At 41.5% G+C, this 23,223-nt stretch overlaps 2 protein-coding genes across 2 annotated transcripts in view; both read left to right on the forward strand.

Annotated features, from left to right (window-relative positions):
* ADAMTS19 (ADAM metallopeptidase with thrombospondin type 1 motif 19) overlaps positions 1-5,394 on the forward strand; it is a 274,323-nt gene extending 268,929 nt beyond the window's left edge. The window contains exons 22-23 of the mRNA XM_007056790.4: positions 559-736; positions 4,164-5,394. Coding sequence (XP_007056852.3) covers positions 559-736; positions 4,164-4,315 — 330 coding nt within the window. The 3' untranslated portion in view covers positions 4,316-5,394. The remainder of the gene's footprint in view (positions 1-558; positions 737-4,163) is intronic.
* A 3,344-nt stretch (positions 5,395-8,738) lies between these two features.
* On the forward strand, positions 8,739-21,969 carry MINAR2 (membrane integral NOTCH2 associated receptor 2). The gene is made up of 3 exons (XM_007056799.2): positions 8,739-8,903; positions 19,833-20,078; positions 21,790-21,969. Exons 1-3 carry the CDS (start codon positions 8,739-8,741, stop codon positions 21,967-21,969), a joined length of 591 nt encoding a protein of 196 aa, XP_007056861.1.
* The last annotated feature ends 1,254 nt before the right edge of the window (positions 21,970-23,223 follow it).

Below are 23,223 nucleotides of genomic sequence, written 5' to 3' on the forward strand. Positions count from 1 at the left end.
ACTTAAAAAGAATCGGCATTCACTCTGCTCAGTGAGGGGAGCAATTTAGCAGTGAGGTTGGGAATATGGCAGGCTTTTCATCGTTCACTACTCCTTTTCTCCAGTTTCTGTGAGCATATTCTGTTGCTCCACCCGTCCTCTTTTTGTTGCCTCCTGAGGGTAAATTCAGAAATAGGGATGGGAGAGCAGGCCTTGGAGCTCAGAGGCTTCCTTTGCTTTGCTTTTTCACCACTGGTGCTTCAAGATGTGTGCGTTGCTGATTGTAACAGGTAGATAGAACCAATACCCAACCCTGGCAAGGTTTTATAGATTTTTTGGGGCAGGGGAAGAGCTATAATCCATAAATTGGGACTTGCTGCTGTAAGTATTAGACACAACCATATTTTCTAGTTTACTTGTTTTAAATCAATTTTAATTTATGAAACTATGAATCTGCCTGAAATTCTAGCCCCGCTGAGGTCAAAACTTCTACTGACTTCAGGTGAGTCAGGATTTCACTCCAAGTTTTTACAGGAAAAAACAGAATTCTGACACATGCCTTTCTTCCATCTGTTGTAGTGTTCCATTACCTGTGGCAAAGGAATGCAGTCTCGAGTAATCCAGTGCATGCACAAGATCACAGGAAGGCATGGCAATGAATGTTTTTCCTCAGAAAAGCCTGCAGCATACAGACCGTGCCATCTTCAACCCTGCAATGAGAAAATTAATGTAAACACAATCACATCACCCAGGTTAGGTAAGCTGAAAAAAAAAAACATATGACAGTGCAGAAGTTATCTTTTTCTGTCTTTCCTTATGAAGGAAAATGATGGTCCTGTGATTAAGGAGATCTAGATCCTATCTTTATATCTCTTGTAGAATTATGTGTCACTTTAGGCATGTCATTTTAACATCTCTGTGGCTTAGTTTCCCCATATGTAAATTGCAGATAAAAATAGTTTGCAGGGGTTTTATGAAACTTAATTCATAAATGTTTGTAAAGCACACTGGTATCCATGAAGGGGACATGATGTGGTATTCCATCTTCTTATTGTTACTAAACATCAAAATGTAAATGTCTTTATGTTGGTGTTAGAAATTTATTTCAAACTGGTTATTTTTCTGGTTAATTGCACCACACATTTTTATAGAGTTGAGAAAATATATAAAGTTTAGTTCGGCAAAGTTTTCCAAACAACATTCTCATGGTCCTTAAAGGACCAAGAAGGCCACTTGGAGCTTGTACAAATGGTTACTTCTGCCAGTCTTTCACCCAGACCACTACATCTGTCCATGATTGTGTAAACATCAGAGATTAAAACTTCAACATAAAGGGATCAGACAAACTCATTGGGACCCTTTTAAAATCCAAAAGTTTCTCAAATTCTGTTTCCTATTAGAGAGTCTGGAAGAAATTCTACTAATGGTGTAGAGAGAGATCTGTTAACCCTACCAATTATCCTCCAGGTAAAATCCCTAATGGAGTTTTCATGAGGTTCTTACCATCAGCTCCTTAGAATGTCAGTCTGAGCCTTGAGCATGATTGGGATATATTCAAAGATCTGCTATAGGACACCTTTTCCCGATGATTTTTTCTGAGCCCTTGTTAGGATAAACCCTCCTGTCAAATAGATTATTCCTGAATGGAAAGCAAATCTAATGTCACAAACTGTCTGTAATCCTCCCTTTGAGCTAATGAAGGGTGTTCCCCTTTGAAGTTGGAACCCTTATAACATTTTGTGTAGCGGCCATTGTCTCAGCTTGCTGGATGACTGAAATGACAGCTGAGGCTTACAGACCTCCTTATATAGTATTTCATAAGGACAAAGGTGTCCTTCATGTTTTATCTCTCTTTGTGCACAATTGCCCAAGTGACTTCCACCAGCATCATAGCACATTTTCCATCCATTGAGACAGAGGCATCTCCCTGCCTCAGATGTGAGACAGGCCACAAAGTTCTATTTTACGTAAATACACAACATAGAAATTTCAGGCTGATTTGAAATTTATTTACTTTACTTGAAGGACCAAAGGGAGGGAGTGAGGCCCATAAGGCTGAGTTATCTGAGTAGATCAGAAGATGTAGCACTCGTGTTTGTAATCTCAAAGTCGACCTTATCCAATAGGAGTTAGGGCCCATTCCACCAGATGCATAGAGGCAATGCTTGCCTTGAGTGCATCTGCCATTTGGGCTTCCAGTCATATTGTTACTAGGCAGTATAGGCACCCATGCTTCTTCAGATATAGCTTTTGACATCTGTTCTGGTTTCTGTTCTCCCCTCCCCCCCCCTCCCCCTCACATGAAAGGAGAGCTACACAGATCTTATCTAATTTGAGCCTAACCTTGTTATCTCAAAAAATACCTAATTTAGTATTTTTTTGGACTAGGTCCATCTATAATGCCCCGCTAACTGTTTTTCTATTCTAATGTTATTTGCGCATTTAGTTATATTTATTATATATTTGTATTTTAATAGTGTTTGGAGGCCCTGTAACAGGATGGCTTGCCCCTTAAGGGCTGGAGGGCTGAGGCTAGCCAACTCGCATTAGTAAAGAGGCACACCTGGGTTGGATCAGGGAATTCCTCATAAAAATCAGCAGGAAACTGCAGGGTGTGGCTAACAGAACGAGGCCAGGGCCAGGGCCAGGGCTTGGGCTCGGGCTCGGGCTCCAGTCAGAAAGGTGGAGTAGACAGGGATAGAGCAAGAGCTCTGTGGGTATGTCTACACAACAAAGAAAAAACCCCAGCTGTGTAGATTTCTGGGCTTGGGCTGAAGACTGGGCTCTAGGACCCTGAGGGATGGGAGGGCCTGCAAAGTGACCCCTGACTTTGAGGTTGTGCTCAGTAAGTGGCCTTCCCACTATAGGCTCCAGTTAGGGATCAGGGTCTCATTATGTTAGGCACTATACAGATGTGAGGTAAAAGGTCAAGTCCTGCCTCATAAAGCTTACAGTCTTGGTTACAACATTCTGGATGAAACAGGTGGACCGAACAATCAGGAGAGGAGGGAGTATGGGTGAGTCAACAGTGCTTTGAGCATGTTTTGCATGGTAAGGAGTAGTCAGTGCTCACTACCTTCCTGATCATTATCAGCTGACAGAGTTGTGTACGCATCACGGAGAGATGAGTCTTAAGGAGGGATTTTGAAGGAGAATGAGTTAGCGGCTTTTTAGATATTGATGAGGCGTGCATACGCAGTTGTGAGGGAGTAAGTGCAAAGGTTTTTGAGATAGAATGGTTTTGAATGGTGGAAACATTGGCAGAGTGAAGACAGTAGTCAGCACCATAATGTGTTAATGGAAAAGCTAGGTAGGGTGGGGCTAAGCCATGAAGGGTCTTAAAGGTAAAGAAGAGAAGCTTGTGTATCACACAGTAGAGAAGGGGGGACTCAAAGAGGGTGATATGACCAGAGCGATGAGCAGGAAAATAATCTTAGCAACATCATTTTGAATGGACTTGAGGGGCAAGGTTGCAGTTGTCCAAGCCAGAGAGGAGGAGATTGCAGTAATGAAGATATGATATGATCCTGTCTGACCGAGTATACCATCCTATTCCTGAAATCTCTCTCTCTCTGTGGATAGTCAATACAAATGTATTGCAGTGGCCATTTTTCTCGATAAAAGGTATTTGCTTTATTTATACTTTTGCAACTATTAGCTTGAAATTGTGCCTTCTTATAAGTGTATGGCATTCGTGAAAGGGAAACTGTCAGGTCTACTTAGCTGGCCCTCAGAAATTCTAATTGTTAAAATATTGGCAGCAAGTCACCAAGATAGGATTTTTTCCTCTGTTGAAAAATAAACTAGCTTCACCCTACCCATTCCTTCCGACCAACAGAGCCCCAGTGCCCTCCCAGCTTCCTTTCCTCTCTGCTGCCTCCCTCCAAAGTACACCAGCACCCTCTTTCCATGCCTGCTGGCCACTTCCTTATCAGTTACTCCTGCCTCTGCTCTCACCCAGTCCACTTCTTGGTTCCTGACCCAATGGAGTCACTAGCAGGGAGGTCCGTTGTGTCAGAAGTCCTTAGACACCCTTAAGAACACCTCTGCTATCTGATTCTTTACTAACAAATTTAGTAATAGGTAATAATAGAATGAATGAATGTTATACTCTGCCTTAGGTATCAAATGAACTATTTGAGTGTATAGATATATAGTTGTGTTTTTTGTTTGTTGTTTCACAGCTGCTTTAACATTCAAGTGCCTAGGAGACCAGTGGCCTGTATACTGCAGAGTGATACGAGAGAAGAACCTCTGTCAGGACATGAGGTGGTATCAACGTTGCTGTGACACATGCAGGGACTTTTATGCGCAAAAAATGCAACAAAAGAGTTGACCTCTGTCAGGCTGGCTGGCTCTCAGCTCTTTGCAATCTCATTATTTATACACACACACACACACACACGCTTCTTCAGACCAAATATTATCAGATTACATATAATTTAATCAAATTTAATTTATTTTTGCCTGCCAAACATACTTTATTGTTTTGGTTAGACAGCCTTTGTGTTTTATTCTCTGAGGTTTTCATAATTTTTATATGAACAATTTTGGATACATATATCAGAATTTTTTTAAAAATAGTATTTTAAATGTTTATGTTCAGTAGGGTCATCTCTCTGTTGCCAAAAAAGCCCTCATATTATCTTGAATTTATTTTAATTTAGCTGAATAGTTTTGCTGTATTTGGAAATAAAGCCAATTTTTTTTTATTTTAATTTTTTGGCATTCAGAGTCAGATTGACCTTGTTTATTTTGCAACAGATGTTGAGGTGCCTAAGCTAACATTGTTGAACAGGTTATTACAGAATGTATTGTGAAATCAGTTTCTCTTTGGTTTAGAGACATACTGTAGGAGAGAATCTACTGTAACATATAACCTATGATGAACAAAAAAAAATCAAAATAACGAACTAGGGATTTTGATCGTGCTCATGAACACATACTTGAACACAAGTATTGAATCAATGAAACACTGTAGAGATTTACACTGAATCACTCACTGTTGCACTGTTTGAGGTAGTTTAGAGAAACACAAGTTCTAGAATTTGTACCATCCTATGAAACCACGTCTGTACTGTTTTAACATGTCACTTGATTTTAAATGTTTTCAGCAAAAGACCCATGCCTTTTTATGCCTTTGTCTGTCCTCTTTGCAATTCTACAAATGGAAGAGTCCTTTTTCCTGGCATTTGTATGCGTAATCTGTTAAACATTTTCCAGTTCTTTGTTGATGACTTAGAAAATAGCTTTGTGATACTGCTTTCGTTTCATCTTTGTTTTATGAAAGTCTTTATACAAAAAAAAGTTTTACAATTTTGTGAAACATTATGAAACAACTAAAATTTTCCTTATGAGAAAATATTGTACATGATTCACATGATTTTTACATTTTCAATAAAAAAATAAAACCTCTTTCTTGATTTCTGTTTTTCCTATTTTGTGCATCTGAATTATTGCTCGGTTTGTTTCCCTTTTTTAAATTTTAAATAGAGCTTATGTCATCATCCCCACCCCTGCCTTCATACTACAGGTCCATGGGACTGAGCAGCATAGAGGGGCTCTAAAATCTCTGGACCTGAGGGGGAGAAGTCCCGCAGCTCAGGAGAGAGGAAGACAGCTATAGGTTGTCTCCTGAATACCCCTTTGCAAACTGTCTGTAGGAGGAATGTGTCTGGCATGGGAGTGGTTGGAACTGCTACCCTTAGGCACTCAGGGATGCACAAAAAAAATTACCTTTGGGCTGGCACCAAGGATGCAAAGTTTCAGAGGCAAATGAGAATATTTTCTACATATAATGAGTGAAATCGGGGGTTATCATCTAAGTTTACCTGCAACTTTAGCTACAGCTTTCTTTTCCTCAGTGGCTGTAACACTTGATTATTAGCTGTATGTGCAGTCTGCAACTTGGAAGTCATGTGTACACGTAATGTAAATGTGTCCTATTTCCTTCTCTGGATGAATTTAAAATGAAGTAATGTATATTTTGTTGCCGCATTTTATTTAAGCACTTCCCTATAATTCAAAGAAACAATACAGATCAATGTGCCATTTTATTAGAAAAAGAGGGAGAAGTTTTTTTTTAAGAATGCACTGGGTTTGTGAGCACAGGTATGATGATCTCAAAATGCATTGTTGCCTTGCACAGCACTGCCACCCCGGAGAGCACACTGATCTGACTGACAGCTGGAAGTACTTTCCAGATGTGGTCAGTGAGGCAGTTGTGCTCTTCCAGCAATAGATAGTCACAGCAGAATTTACTCAGTTCTTCAAGCAGTCTCTCTCTATTAATGAGTTTTCCTTCCAAGCTGATGAATAACACTTCAACCTGTGTCAACTATCCAAGTTCAGTTGGACAATAAGGGTTCAGTTGGACTCCTATTCAGAGGGTCCAGCAAAAGGCCTGTATGCTATTAAATCTCATTTAAACCCTATTTTGGCTGAGTTAAGTATCACAGAAGTATTTTGACTGATTTAAGTATCCATTAAGTGGGATTTAAGTATTGCATAGAGGTTGTACTAGCTTTCTGTGCAGGAGAGAATTTCACTCCCAATGTACACTGTAAAGCACAGCCCTGGCCAAAAGTACAACAATTACCACTTATTCCACCTGTCTGACAGGTGAAGTACTCCTGGAATTTTAGTTGCATGTCACTTACTCTGGAGGAGCATTGCTATTCACTTTCATCCTCAGTGAGCACTACAGAAGCAGTGTCCTTTGGGTCATTTCTATGCATAAACATTCCCTGTAAAAAGAAAAGTAAATTAAATATTCAATGAAGAGTAGCAAATTAGAGTTTAAAAAAAAACAAAAAAAAACCCTAACCAATGTCGACATTCACATCTCAGCAACCTGTGACTGGGAGATGCTGCAGAGGATTTATGTGCTCCTGAAAGATGGAATGGGGCCTATCTATCCAAGCATTTAACAGCACTAATCACCACACTCGCTGAAGTCACCATGGTAAATAGAACGACATAGCACTGTATAGCTATTAAACTAAATCAATAACTTCATGAATGTCACAAACTGTAATCTAGCTGTATATTCCATTCTATAGCATTCCATGCCTTCCTGCAAAGTGGTTCAATGACACAAACAAAAATGAAAGAGTGGTATGCTACGGCAGTCTTTGGAGTATCAGGAAAGTAGGCTTAAGCCCTTCCCCTCCAATGAGGTAGTGGCATTGGAGTTCAGGCCCCATGAAGTAACAAAGGCTGCTTTTAGTTGTAATATTTGACCCAATTCTGAATAACTGCATTCTGCTAAAACCAAATTAGAAGCTGAATAGTAGACAGAGCAATAAATGATTCAGTCACATGTTGTATTTGGTCATTCATCACAGCCAGCCATACTGTAGGTCCTGCAAGGAGGCGGCAACTCCTCTTGCCTAACTATGCAATTTCGCAGAGTTAGCTGAAAAATTATTTAGTCAAGCCAAATTTCAGTGCCATTTTGTTGAGCTGCTCTACAAGTCAGATAATTTCAAACTGTACCTTTATAACAAATAAATTGTCTGGGGTTTTGTTTATCCATTTATATAGGTCCCAGTCCTGCAAAGTGACTGCCTTGCTAGTGCTTAGTTAAATGGGAGCTGAAGATCCTCATATGCTTAAAATTAGGCACTAACTTGAGTTAAATTTAAGTCAATAGGACTAGTCACGTGCTTAAAGTTATCCATAGTTGCATATTTTGCTAAAGCAGGGCCTACAAGAGTTTACTCATCCAGTCAAAAAAACCTGATGTCAGCTGACTTGTGAATCGAAACAAAGAGTAAAAGCTTGGTGTTTTTTATTACCTGTACTGGTTATAGTTGGTGGCGAGGCTGAGGGAAGGAAATTTCATCAGTCAAAATCAAAGTGGCTTTATAAATATGAAGTACTGAAATAAAATATCAAACTCTGAAATAAAATACAAGCACCACAGATACAATAGTGAAAATTAAGGGCTTGATCTTATACTATTCAAGACAATTAGAATTTACCATTGACTTGAAGAAAGATCAAGCTCCTAAGGAACACGTGCGGTATCAATAGATGAAATAAACTAATATTCCCCGTATTGAGGAAAAACTTTCTGACGAAAGTTGCATCCGATGAAGTGAGCTGTAGCTCACGAAAGCTCATGCTCAAATAAATTGGTTAGTCTCTAAGGTGCCACAAGTCCTCCTTTTCTTTTTGCGAATACAGACTAACACGGCTGTTATTCTGAAACTTTTCTGACGAAATATCCCTTTAATCTGAGAATGTGTATGTTACTGTTACAACATCAAACTACTGTGCTGAAGTGCGTGACAAAATCAAAGGAGTTAGAATCCCCAAAGAATAATTGCTGAAGGGCTTGCACCATTCCTGCTGTGGTATGAACTGCTTCTAATTAGCTGAGAAAGAAACACTATAAGCCTGAGATCTTTGGCAAGTCACTTAAGGAAGTGCGGGTGTGCATTTAAGTGTCTCACGCATCTAGTCACTGATACTCTGTTAGTTTTAATGAACACGTATACATCTATCAAAATAGACCTTAAACTTGAAAACTTGAGCTTGGCACTTGAGGAAGTATGTCTTGCCTGCTATGCTGCTTCTAAATGATCTTTTATCACTGGTAGATGATATAAGTGAGTGTGACACCAAGCAGGGGTCAGTTACAGTTTCAGGCAACTGTAGGGTCCTTTTTCACTTCATTAATAATAGAAGGAGCACGCAGCAGCCAGGAAGCAGAAGACTGGGCTGTTTTCATTATTACTCAACAGGAGGGGAAAATGGACTTCTCTGTTTTGCCAAACAACAACCATCCTGATAAATTCCTACAACTAGATGTGAAGTCTTTAATGAAAAACTCTGCCTTTCTACAAGGCAGCCTAGTAAAATTTCCAGAAGCAGCTTTTCCAGGCGCACAGCAATGGCACAACAAAGTCTATTTACAGGTAAGGTCTAAAGGAAAGACCTGAATGTTTGACTTCTTCCCTTATTATTCCTTATAAATGTTGTGGTTCAGAAACAAATGAAATTTGGGTTTGAACCTTTTGCTGTGGTTGCAGCCACTGCATGTCCCTGATCCTGCACCACGGATGTCAATGAAAAGTTTTGCCATTGACTTCAGTGGGAGCAGGAGCAGGCTGTATGAGAACAATCTTCCTGATATCATGAGCTCAGACCTTATCACTCTCATATAGGTCCACACTTGTTAGTACTGGCACTGACCTGCTGACTCCTGGTTGTGGTATTTTTTAGCATTTCCCAGTATGTGTATGAATGATATTGTATAACATTAATTGTATTTATTATTATATGGGGTCATATGGAAACTTCCCAGGAACAACATGCTGGTAGGAGCTAGAGGGGAGGAAAATTCTGGAAGAGAAAAAATTCAGGCTTAAAATGGAAACTCAGTTACATCCTTAAAGATAAGAAGCAGCTACTGTCTCCCCATAATAACTGACATTAACAGTCACTGACTGTGTACCATACAGTTAACTTGGCTTTCATGACTGCTGTTGGGTGAATTACTTAAGCAGACACCAGAGGGTTATTCCTGGGTAGTAGTTAGGGTGAAAGACAGAGGACACAGAGACAGGGAAGAAAAGAAGAAACCCTTTAAGTAGAGGTTCCCCTCATAGAGTTTTCCCCAGATTGCAAAATATAAAAACCTAGCCCTGTGTCCTCTTGGAACCAGCATGGGTTTTGACCTCCAGAAAGTGTTCAGACCTCAGTGGATGTTCTGGAAGACAGAACCACTTCACCGGTGAGGGGTGGGGGAGACAATTGCTCCCCTCTTTGGCTCTCTAGCTATGTGAATCTACTGGAGCCAAGTTGTTAGGGATTACTCCAACTGCAGCTGCCCCAGAAGTTGCCCTCAGAAGGGAGGAGGGTTGCCAACATTTATTGCAAAAATAAGGGACAGTTTTCCTAACACACACACATACACACATGCATGGCTGAGAGTGCGGAAAGTTACTGATTTTTCTTCAGGGATGGTGACTTGTGAAACTTGAGACGTCAGTAGGCCTCTAGGTGATGACAGAGGCTACAGGCCACACTGAACTCCTCAGGGCAAGTGCTGTGCTCTGGAGATCCCATAACAGCCACACATGTTACTCAGTCTTCATCTACCTGAGAGATTAAATGTACAGGAAAGGACAATGCACCCTGTGCATTGAGAACCTGCCGCATCAAGCATGAGGGCAGTTAGATTTTCCTCAACTCCTCCATTGACTCACTACGACACCGGTCAAGTTAGTCTCCCTCCCTGGCTGGGTAAGATCAGACACCTTTGCTGCAGTGATACACAACATCTACAGCAGCTTCTTCAACATGAAACATCTTAATGTACATTATTGTTCTGGCCAAACAACTTCCTTCTTCCAAAGTAGGAAACAGAAAAGTTCAGCCTGTGGGGGAATGGGTGTAGTGAGAGTAACTATAATGCAAGACATTGCTGTAGTCATCAGGGGTTGGCCTCAGAGAAAACTGTTGTATGTGTGAGAGGGAAACAGTTCCTCTTGTTGTAAGGTGCTGCCTCCGCCCCATACCTTTGCTTCCTGTTTACTATCACAGCCTTGGAGGACAGAAAATGAGGGAAAGAGTAAAATGAAAGAATCACTTTAAAACAGGGGAGGAAACCTGCTCCTCACAATTAACTTTTTGTCACCCTCCACCCTCTGTGATGTCAGATGCTGCTCGAGTCTAAGGAGAAGGCCACTGGTCCTGAAAGCAAGTAGCCTGTACACTCCTCTCCCTCTGGTCACCCCGCAGGGGAGCCTGGCTACTTTCTGAGGAGGGTAAATAAGGTCAAGCCCTTATGTACTTCTCCCATTTACAGCGCTTGGGGAATCCTACTTCCCCAGGGACCCTCCTCTCCCCTTTCCTGCTGCCTGTCCCCCAGTGGATGCTCTCCACCTGGTTCTGCTCCTGACTGTCTGTAAAAGCTTCACTTTCTGCTCTGAGACTCCTGCTCTGCGTTCTGTGCCCAGCACTGGACCACAGCCACAGCCTGGCAATTACTGAGGCATCACAAGGGGCCCAGCCCAGTGTGCAGCACAGCCGCAGTGCTGAGGGGAGCAGGAACTGGACTCCCCATCTTTGCCCCTGCAAATCACCCAGCCAGAGACCCCCAGTTTCCCTGCATGGCCCTCTAAGTTCTGGCCATTTATCAGCACACCTGAAGAACTACTGGTGCCATTCAGATTTGGCCAGGCCACCCCTCCAGAGGCCTGGCCACCTGCAGATGGTCAGCCAGGCCAAACTGAGGGGTGGTGAGTTTCCAATGATGGGGTTGCAAGGAGTGACCCCCCCATGATTGATAGAATGATTTAGTATGGGACAGCCAATTCTTTTATTAAAATAAAGGTCATCCTTACAATAAAGGACTGTTTTTCTTCCCCTCACATAGGATTGTAACACATTAACACACCTTCTCCCTACCCCAGCACAGTGCACTAACCTCAAGAAGAGATGCCCACAAGATCCAAGAGACTGGGAGTGATGGTGGCTTATTTCCCATCCCACCACTTTGTGCAGGTATGAGGAGATCCAAACGCAGAGCCCAGTCCTCAGGAGGGAATGCCCCAGCCTATTTTAATTAAGTAAGACCAGCTGTCATTGAGCCATCACTGAAAACTTCCAATAGGATTAAAACTGTAGAGAATGTTCTCCCTTAAAATGGCATCTTCCTCATAATCCCCCATGGAGAGAATTCTCCTGAAATTCATTCCAGCACCAGCACCATTCATTGGCCCTCTCAAAGGGAAACTACTCAAGTCATGATCTCCCATGGAAATCAGGGTGTTATTTTTTAAAATGTTAAACCTAAGGCACAAACTCTCCTTTCCATCATGTTCATTTGTAGATCCAAGTAGTTCAGCTAAAGCACTTAAACACAACGTGCATTTTTATTTCTCTTTTCTGCTGATGAGCAAATAAGGAGAAACTAAACACCTGATGCGTTCCAGACTTCAGAATAAACACGATAGCACAGTGCAGAGCTAATGGTTTAGGAATAACATGATGAACAGACTAATGGGGGTGTAAGAAGTAGTTAATTCAGAAACAGGAGGGGTGTGTTTCAGTTTTGAACAGGTGACTGTGATCTACAGCCCTCCTAAAGTTATTAAACCTTGAGCATAGCTGAAACTCTCTGTCCAGAAATTCATTTGCTTTTAAGAAACATTGCTACTCAGGCCTCCCTGTGTAAAGTGACTGCTCAGCCATGTATTTGTGTGCTTCTTGGGACATTTGTCATGAGCTCATTCAAACTGAAGTGCACTTAAGTGCTTATGTTTTTCCTTCACCGATAAGTGTCTTCATTTATTCCATTATATAAGGTAGGCTGATAAAAGTAATCTTAATTTCAGAGCAAAAGCTTTTTTTCACTTTCTATTTTGGTGTCAGGCAGAGTGAATACTCGTTCCCTCTTATTGTATATTTTTGTCATGTAGCTATTAAGTAAAATAATCTTGGTGCTTTCAGTGCCCTGTGTACTAACTGTGATTTACCTCAGCAAGTCTGGCTTAGGCTCAGCCCCTGCAGTTTGGTTCCCTTCTCTCGGCGCAATGACAGCAGCAACCTGTGATCAGACACCCTCCTTCAAGCAGAGTATTATATGTCAGATTAAAAGCATTTCAGAGATAACAGATTTAAGACAATAAACCAGCCCATACTAATGCTTGTTTTTCCCTAAGGCAACTCACTCAGCAGAGCCTTTCCCTATGTCAACCTGTCTCCCTGGACAGCTTCTGGCAAGTGACCCACTCCCTTCTTCCCTTGAGAACGTTTTTTTAACTCATTAGTGTTCTTTTGATCTCCAGCCTCCCAGCTCTGGCAAAACAACACTTGCAATGTGTTGGCTACAGGAACCTTAAAGCTAACAGCTGGACCCGTTGTCTTCCAAGCATTTGTTTGAGATTGCTTACTTAAAGAACCATGGTGTTCCTTTCCTGTTTGTTCTTCCCACAGCCCCACCCTCCATTAAGTTAGATACATTCATATGGGAAATGCTAATAAACCACAATAGCTATACAGTAACTTTACCCCAGTGACCAGGTCACTTATAATATTCACACAGACAAGGTAGATGAGGTAATATATTTTATTGGACAAACTTCTATTGCTGAGAGACACAAGCTGAGAGAGAAGTTTATCCAATAAAAGATATTACCTCATCCACCTTGTCTCTAAGAGCCTAGGGCTGACAAGGCTACATCAACACTGCATATAATATTCAGATCATTATTGCATGTCTTAGATAGTACATAGCAGCTCCTTTTCTGTCACAGTTAGTTTCCCAGAAGCATGCCTTTAAAGAAAGACAAGGATCTGTGCTAGTGCATTTCTCAGAGGTGTGACAGAATGCTCTGAGGTGTATAATGAATTTATCACTTTCCACAGAATTAACTCATGCTAATTATTTGCTAATGTAATTGTTGCCCTGCCACCCACTTTCATTGTTATTGAGGAGTTTGTGCTGAAGCAATTCTTGGCAATCTGTGTATTACTTAAATTCCCTGGACCACTATCAGTTTGATTTTAGGCCTAGCTTGGTACAGACAGCCCTTGCCTCGTGCACTAATTATCTCTTCCTGGCAATTGAGAAAGACCAAGTGCACGCACTGACACTTTCACATTTACCACCTGCTTTTCTGTCCATTGACCATGAGGTTTTGTTGGCACAGTTGTGGACACTGACAAAGATAGATGAAGTGGTGCTTTAATTGCTCCATTCCTTCCTCTTGAGAGGACCCACATGGTCTAGTGCTGAGTGATTGCTCTTCTGCCCCAAGGGTTCTCTCATATGAGGTGCTGCCAATATTCCATTCTGTCACCCTACCTTTTTGGTTTGTATTTGAGGCCACTACAGGAGACACAGAGCTGATCTGGGCTGCATTGTCATTGGTATGTTGATGACACTCAGCTCTACATCTGTTATTCATTGGACTCAGCCAAGGCAGTCGCTCAGCACTCCCATATTTAGCCAAGATTGGGGCCTGGATTAGGACTAGCTGGCTGAAGTTCAGTTCAGACAAGATGAGGGTGATGCTAGTAGGCTGTGTATAACAGCTAGCAGAGATGGTGAAACTGATATCTGGCCCCTCATTAGGTGCAGTTTCTTCACATTTTCTTAGCATTGGTTGCAATCTATAAGCCTCTTGAATACCCAGATGGTCATGGTGCAGCTGTAGCCAAGAGCACTTTGTAGTTATCTAGCACAAAGACTGGCACAAAGATTGCAAATTTCCTGCAAAGTAGGAAACTTGTCAGAGTTATTATTGCCTTTGACACCTCTGGACTACATTTCTATAATGCTATCTACATGGGCCAATCAACAAACAAGATTTTCTTCAATGGCAGAGTTGGAATCCCACCTTCAACATGTCTAGGAGCTAAAGGTCAAGGTCAGCCATGCCATGAAAGTCATATGGCCTCAGCAAGCTCAGGAGAAGGAGGCACTGTGGGAGCAAAGGACTGCTAACCAAATATTATTCTAGTTTAGTCAAGTGACTCAGTGAAGTGACCGACTATGTGAGAGCTTGATGTAAGAACATCTGTTACAAGGTGTTAGATAATATATATAGCAAACAGAATTTGACCTACAATATGTAAAATCACCTATTGTGTAGAAATCCCTTTGATCCCTACTTACAGTAAACTGGGCTTGAGACCAAGTTTCTGCCTTAATTCTTGATTTCCTGGTTTTGATGGATCATGTTCTTTACTTTAACACATTTTTTTTCATCATAGGAATAGACAAAAGTATGCTGAAACTTCAAAAAGTTCTAATGATTAAAGAAAATAGCCAAAAATTAGGTATCATGTGATGTGATTAAAATGTTTTGTAAATAAATAGCTCATGTTGTAGTTTATGCATGAAATAATAAAATTACTAGGTTGGATTAGAAACCCCACCAAGAAACTAGGTCTTCCAGGAATGGAGCCATCTTTAATTCTCTGTAAGTCTTCAGGTTCACTGCATGGCCACATTCTCTACACTAGATTTCTGTCCTACTTAGAGGTAGGAAAAGAATTCACAATGAAAAATTAGTCAAAGCATGTTGCCCTTTTTCTGTTGGCAAGTTACTTGTTAAGCAAACACTTCAGGGTTTGCAGATTTGCTCAATGAATACATTTCTGACTGTGGCTTCCTTATCAGTTCTTCAGTATAATGGTTGCTCTGACTGTTCACTGCTCCCAATTCACTATGTGTATTGTATGACTAGTCACTTAAGTCACATGCTATTATTTCTGTTTTAGATCCCATCAATTCCAAAGCCACAAAGAGCTGTCAAGCTGGCTTCTCAAACTTATGTTATATATATCATCAATACTTGGGTACTTGCACATTTGTACCAGGATTCACAACGCTTTCCCTTTCATTGAACATTCTGATTAACACAATCCGTTTAGAATGAAAGTCTATGCAAAGGGGTTGTGAATGAATATTTATAATATTTTTCTGCATATTACCCCTCTTCTATTTCTCTGCTTCTTGTGTGCATACTCTTTTTTTGCGGGATACCTGCTATCTCTCTGTTTTCTTATCCCTTAAACCTAAACCTCTACTTCTCTAAGGCAGCATCTTTCCTTCCCATTCTCTATTTTCAGGGCTACATCTACTTCCAAATCTCCAAGATAGCATGCTCTGATACATTCAAGTTAATTACATCATTATCTCACACCACTATGTCTTTCCTGCAAATCTCCCACCACATTTACCAGACCTACTCTCATAAAAATTCTAGCTGCCGCTGCCATCATCTCTTCCCCTTGATCATGCTCATGGGTAGTGTATACCCACATTCCTACATCACTATTCCCCATGGGGAAGAAGGGTTAATTAGATTAACTGCTGGGATGAAGTGTTAATTAGATTATTTGGTGCAACACCAATAACATGTGGTCAAATCACCATTGCACTGAGAAAAATTTGAACCAATTAGCCTGTCTTTATTTTGAAAGATTTTTATTTAAAACAACTGCTTTAAAATTCAAAACTGTCAAGGCACATTCCCTTCACAATATTTTAGCCTGGGCAGGATGAACATTCCCCTGGTGAGAGTGCCCACTTTCTTCAATGTAATCTTCTCCTACTTTTAAAAAAGGCTCCAGAGGTGATCCTGGCAATTAGAGGGCAGTATGCCAATTTCATTACAGGCAAATTGGTGGAAACTATCAGATGCATAGATGAACACAATGGGGGAAGAGTCAACATGGCGTTTGTAAAAGGAAATTATGCTTCATCAATCTATTAGAATTCTTTGAGGGGGTCAACAAGCATGTGGACAAGGGTGATCCAGTGGATATAGTGTTCTTAGACTTCCAGAAAGCTTTTAACAAGGTCCCTTACCAAACGCTCATAAGCAGAGTAAACAGTCATGAGATAAAAGGGAAGGTCCTCCCATTGATCAGTAATTGAGTAAAAGACAGGAAACAAAGGGTAGGAATAAATGGTCAGTATTCACAGTGGAAAGAGGTAAATAGCGGGATCTCCCAAGGATCTATACAGGACCAGTGCTGTTCAACATATTCATAAATGATATGTGAAAAAAAGGTAAACAGTGAGGTGGCAACAAAATGGCAGATTAAATTCGATGTTGATAAATGCAAAGTAATGCACACTGGAAAACACAATCCCAACTATACATACACAATACATGTTATCACACAAGAAAGGGATCTTGGATTCGTAGATAATTCACTGAAAACATCTGCTCAATACCTAGCAGCAATTTAAAAAGCTAACAGACTGTTAGGAATCATTAGGAAAGGGATAGATATCATAATGCCACTAAAATCCATAGTACGCCCACACCTTGAATACTGTGTGCAGTTTTGGTTGCCCCATCTCAAAAAAGCTATATTAGAATAGGAAAAATACAGAGAAGGGCAACAAAAATTATTAGGGGTATGGAACAGCTTCCATATGGGGAGAGATTAAAAAGACTGGGACTGTTTAGCTTAGAAAAGAGTAACTAACGAAATCTATGAAATCATGAATAGTGTGGAGAAAGTGAATAAGCAAGTGTTATTTACCCCTTCACATAACACAAGAACCAGGGGCCACCTGATGAAATTAATAGGCAGCAAGTTTAAAACTTGCTTTGAGCAGGGGGTTGGACTAGATGACCTCCGGAGGTCCCTTCCAACCCTGATATTCTTTGATTCAAACATAAGGAAATACTTCTTTACATAATGCATAGTCAAGCTGTAGCCATGGGATGTTGTGAAGACCAAAATTGTAACTGGAACTTATCTATCAGTGGCTCTTAGCCAAGATGGTCAGGGACACAACCCTAATGAGTCCCTAAGATTCTGACTGTCAGAAGATGGGACTGGACAACAAGGGATGGATCACTCGACAATTGCCCTGTTCTGTTCATTCCCTCTAAAGCATCTGGCACCAGCTGCTGTCAGAAGCCAGGGTCCTGGGTTAGATGGACCATTGATCTGACCCAGTATGGCCATTCTTAAGTTCTTGTGCTATGTTCTCCAAGTACATCCATTTTACAAGCCTGCAGGAAGCATCATTAAAGTAATTGAAGAAACACAGTAAAATACAGGCAGCAAGAGTAGACAGTTTAAAATGCCAGCTTAACTGAAAACAGGCCAGCAGAAGCCAGATGGCTCTAGTGCCAGCTATAACTGTGATGTGAAACCTCTGTCAAAGTTAAATACTGACATACGGCAACGGCAGTGAGCTAACACATGGGCCGTGGGTAATGGGGATCCATCTGCCCTCTAGTACCAGATCATGATGATTATGGATGGGAAACACACTTAGTTCCTTGTGCATGGGAGACAGATAAGAATGCCTGAATGATGTTTCCTCACTGGATTATGTATATAGAATCTCCCCCCTCACATTATTTTAAAAGAAACCACCCCCCACCCCCCACCCCCGCCCCGTGCACACACACACATGATGATTGGGGAATTAGTATATATTAAATCTCTTCATTTATCCCTCGGAAGGCTGGAAAAAAGATCTTGTTTTGCTTGCCTTTGAAACCTTTTTTGGGTAAATGAATTTTGAAGCTGCTTAGACCTTTTATGGAGGTGTGGGAAGGAGTATTTGGAAATCTGTTTTGAGCGCTTCTCTGAGATATTTTTTTTTTAATAAGGCTGCTTTAGTATGTGATTCTAACTCCTCTCCAGTGCTCCCTATGATGCAGTCACCAGTCCAGGCTCAGACTTCAGCTGTCTCAAATCAAAGTTTCCAGTCCAAAGAACTGTTAAGGAACTAGGAGAGAAATGTTATTTTCTAACCAAGAGAGTTTCATTTGTACTGCACATATGCTGTAAGAGTAATTCTGGGACTGCCTTTGGACAGCTATGAATTTATTTAAGGGATGTGATGAATGTATCAAAAATGTGTCTTCCAGGGCTGCTAGAATTCATTTAATTCAAAGTAGCAGTGAAAAGGGAATTGTGGTGAGCTGAAATTGTGCTGTTCAGGTTTCTGGTAACAGCACTGGTCTGCACAATATTTGCCAGCTCTTGAAGGGTTTGGGGCTTCTAAGTGCCTTCACCAGCAGAATTCTACCCCAGCCCAATATTGGGCTTTGAGGGCCCCTTTACATTGCTCTAGCACTTTTACTTGACACAAAGGGCTTGTCTACACTACCCACCGGATTGGCGGGCAGCAATTGATCCAGCGGGGGTCTATTTATGGCATCTCGTATAGATGCAATAAATCGACTGCTGCGCGCTCTCCCGTCGTCTCCGGTACTCCACCAGAATGAGGAGCACAAGCGGAGTCGATGGGAGAGCATCGGCTGTTGACTTACTGCAGTGAAGACACCACAGTAAGTAGATCTAAGTACGTCGACTTCAGCTGTGCTATTCACGTAGCTGAAGTTGCGTATCTTAGATTGACCCCGTGCAGTAGTGTAAACAAAGACTGTAGACAAAGAATCCAGAACTGGGGTAAGAATCTTACCCCTGCTGTCCAATGGTGAAACTCCACTAAATCGATCAAGATATATCCACTTACACCACTGTGTCAGAGGGAGGGAGGGAGCAGGGAGCAAACAGGTGAGTCTGCACTCTGATTGCTCAGATGTTAATTAGTTCCTCTTAAGAAAGTTGATGGAGGGAATTAAACAATCAGGCTGGCTGGCTTGGCTGGGATAAGCTGCCAAAAACTCCATCAGCTCAAGGTTGATAAAGAGGCAGGAAGGAAGGCCTGGGGAAGAGAAAGGGAGCCAGGGGTAGTTGAGCCCAGTTACATGGAGGCCTCGGGGAGGGAGACCTCTGTGCTCCTCAGGTCCTGAGGAGAGGGCCAAAAAAAATCATGGTGGTGCTGTAAATGGACTGTTACACTGGGACTGTTGTGGAAATAGTGGAGGGAGCTTAAGATAAAAGGGTTCAGTGAAGGCACAATCAGTGGAATCTGTTCAGTTTCTGCAGAGACTAAAGCAGGACAGAAGCTATGTGAAGTTACACCCACGTGTGTTTTGGGCCCTCAATCTCTAATGCATTTTGGTCCCCACAATTCTGCTTCAGCATCATATATTTCTTTTGTCTTCATCAGAACAGCAATTCTAAACCCAATTCTTATGGCAGTTATTTTGTTGCACTTGTTTTCTATGACAGTCTTCTCTTCCAACAGCCATTACCATGCCAATTCATACCGACAGCAGCATTTGGCACTCATTTTGCACAGGCCCTCATTCCACACAAGAAGAAAAGCTGCACAAAGTGGAGAACCAGCCCTCTTTCTCTTTCTGGACCATAACAAAAAGAGTAGGCAGTTATTATTTTACAGTTAGTTCTACTGCACAATAGACTGTGAATGTGTAAGGGCATCTGTGTCATGAGAAGAATGAGGATGATAACCATTTTTTGTCCTGACTGTCCTGCAGAGAGAAAAAAGAAATGTCTTTGAGCAGCCTGGCTTAGAATTGAGTGGGGTCAGCCCAACAATGATTGACAAAGCTCTTGGTAAACATATAACCACGGTCACCTTGAAATCCACCATCAAGCGCAATCCCTTGTGCACTGACATCCGAACTGATGATGACTGGGCAGAGAGGAAAAAAAAACCTTCCTGGACTGTTCAAGACTATGACAAGCATTCACTGCATTCTAACCTGGCTAACTACTTAAAGGTATTGTGCTGTAGACTCATACATGAACAAACCCAGATGCTATGCATTGTATTTACACTTGAACCACTGAATAAAATGAGGTGCTCATTTGCTGGTGATTCTGGTTTCAGAAGTAAATCTGAACATGTTTTTGTAAGGATTCCATAGCAATATGGATCCAATCATGAGAAGTAGGATAGTAGTATGGTTAAGATACTGAAGACTGCAGTTCAATCCTGGCTCTGCCACAGCCGTCCTCTGTCACCTATAGCAAGTCACTTAATGTCACTTTTCCCCATCTTTAAAAGGTGTATAATAATATTTTCCTCTCTCACAGGGGGTGTGGGGGAAAATTCACATTTGTTTGTAAGGTACTAAGGGCTAGATCTAGCCTAGAGCCAGGATTGAACTGCAGTCTTCAGTATCTTAACCATACTACTATCCTACCTCTCATGATTGGTACTTAGATCTAATTCCCACTTCAGGGGACCTAAGTCCAATATTTAGCCACTAGTGAGATCCTCAAAAGCCCTGCTCAGCTGCTGCCTAATTCCATAGGTATCAAGTCACTAGGCACTTGAGTTTCCACTGGTAAAATCCCCATAGGTGCCCAAATGTTTGCCAGTGCGCATGCACACGGCCGCCTAAGTCCTGCCGCGGCTGATCTGCTTGACACAAAGCTCCCATCTAACCACCAGCAGGGTCTCACATTAGGCATTCCCCTGCCTATCTTGACTGCAGGGTGTGATCTGGTAGGCGTTCTTATGACATGCCTAGCCCACACAAAAGACAGCTGAGGGGAGGTGGTCCCCAAAAGCCCAGTAGTTAGGGTACTCACCTGGAAGTCCTAGGTTTGAAGCCCCGCTCTGCCTGATTTGGAGTGCGGGGGGGGATGTTTCCATCTCGTCTGCTGAAGCTGATCTACTTTTTATAAAATACTTAAACATTCATTGGAGCAGGGCCTGGAACCCAGGTTTTCTATTTGGGTGCCCTAATCACTGGGCTAGAGACTCATCCATTCTCTCTCACTGGCCTAAGTCCTGCCTCTCTCCTCAGCAGTTCCTAGTGACTAGTTTAGGTGGTTCCTTGCTCAGCTTGCTGGCTTCTGAGGATTCCATTCGGAGGTGCTTCTCTCCTCATGTGACTCATTCAGGGCTGTGGATTCCATTAGGTGGCACGGTACCTAAAAGTAATCCCTTTGTGGATCTAGCCCTAACCATGTTGATGGTGGCCATATAAGGACCAGGACAAATAAATTATTTCTCAATGTACTTTTTCAAATAATTTAACTTCTCATAACCACATCCCCACCACCCCTACTCCTTTCTGCTTGTGGGTTAGTGTGTATTACTTTTAGGGTTTTGTGGGTTTTTTTTTTACCGTTCTCCTTGCTGAAAAGTGACTCCGATCTGCATTTGTAAATTAGCCCCTCTGCATCAGCATGAGAATATCAGGAGGTTCCTTCTGGGTCTCTATCACATTTCAATGGCTGGTGTTCCTGGCTGAACCATTAGGTTCCTGGCTGAAAGCTATGGTTTTAATAGTCCTCTGTGGGACAGCATTCAGCGTCTATGCAGCCTAGAGTTCAAGTGTAAATTTGTCTGATTTGAATTGTGATGTTTTAAATTAATTAATTACTGAGTGATAACCAAAATACTCCTGACCAGCTATGTTCTGGTGACATTACATACAATACAGAGGAGCTGAGTTCATTTTCTCATCTTTCTTTTAGGAAAATCCTAATGATCTACAATTTTGGATGGGGGATATTTATACCCCTGGGTATGACACCTTGCTGAGAAAGAAAGAGAGAGAAAAGAAATATTCCAAATGTTGCCTAATTGTCCTGCTTGTGGTATTTGCTATCTGCATCTTGATTGCAATCGTCACTGTTAGCATATTATTTACTTGATACAGCCAAATCCAGCCACAGAGGTTTTCCAATAAATGTTTTTATGAAAATACTTTCCTCCCCTGGTTTTATGTGAATTTCAAAGTTGTTGTCATGAATGTAATTTATTTGACACCTAAGTTTTATGAAATCCCTATTCAGCATAAGGAATCAGTCCTTGGAAGAGAGAAATACACTGAGCACTACAGTACCTGCTTTATGTTATCTGTGTAATTCAAAGCACTATTAATAAGATGCTCATTTAGCGGCTTATTCTTCTGAACAGTGATCTGGGACTGATTCTAATCTCAGATACATGGTGCATGTGGCCAGGACATAGAAATTTTTGTTACTGTACTTGTCCACATACTATGCAAAATCCCATATCACACCTTCCAGATCTACCCCAGTTGTTATATCATAAGAGTGTGACAATGTAGCATTCAAGGTATTTCAAAGTGTTTTACAAAGCAATAAATTAGATACTAGTCGGGGCTTGGACTAGGGAGTAAATTGCTGCAACCACAGAGCATTCAAGTTCTCACAGAGTTAGCCTAGATGCTTGGGTTATTCACAACACTTAAAAATAAACAAACAAACAAACAAACAAAACCCACAGGATCTCGACCTTCCATGTTAAGAGTTACCAGAGACAGGGCCTCAATTTACCATCTCACTTCCTCACTTCCTCACTTCCTCACATCCCTCACACTCTATTACCAGTGTATCACCCACTAAAGTGACCATGTCAGTATTTTGTTAGATGCCACATCACAGACGTTTGAGTTCTAGAGCAGAAACTGGAATAGCAGATCCACATTGAAGGGGTTAAAGAATGATTTCTGTTTAAACGATGTGATAAGGGTCATGCGCAAATAAATGGAACACCTGAAAGTGTTAAAAGAGCTTAGAAAAACAGATTGAAGTCTCAGAATTATTCAAGATAATGAAATACAAGCTAAGTTGACAAATACTGTACCACAACCTGCTGTGGACAACGCAAACTGTGTGCGCACATAGGAGGCACACATAAATTAATTGTATTCACCTCATGAAGTATCCTCTGTGCCATTGGACCAAATCCCTGAACCAAGGCAAGCCCACTGTGCATTTCTGCAGTGGCACAAAGAGGATGTAAAGCTGCCCTAACAGGCAGCTGGCGATTGGCCTGACACAGGGAAATCTCCCCATGGTTCTAAGCCTGAATAGATGCCAGCTGTTTCCACCATCCAGATAGGAAGTTGAGGTGGGTCAGGAACAGGATGGCGGTGAGGC

This window comes from Chelonia mydas, chromosome 5 (assembly GCF_015237465.2).
Source record: "Chelonia mydas isolate rCheMyd1 chromosome 5, rCheMyd1.pri.v2, whole genome shotgun sequence".
In the NCBI taxonomy this organism is placed as follows: Eukaryota; Metazoa; Chordata; order Testudines; family Cheloniidae; genus Chelonia; species Chelonia mydas.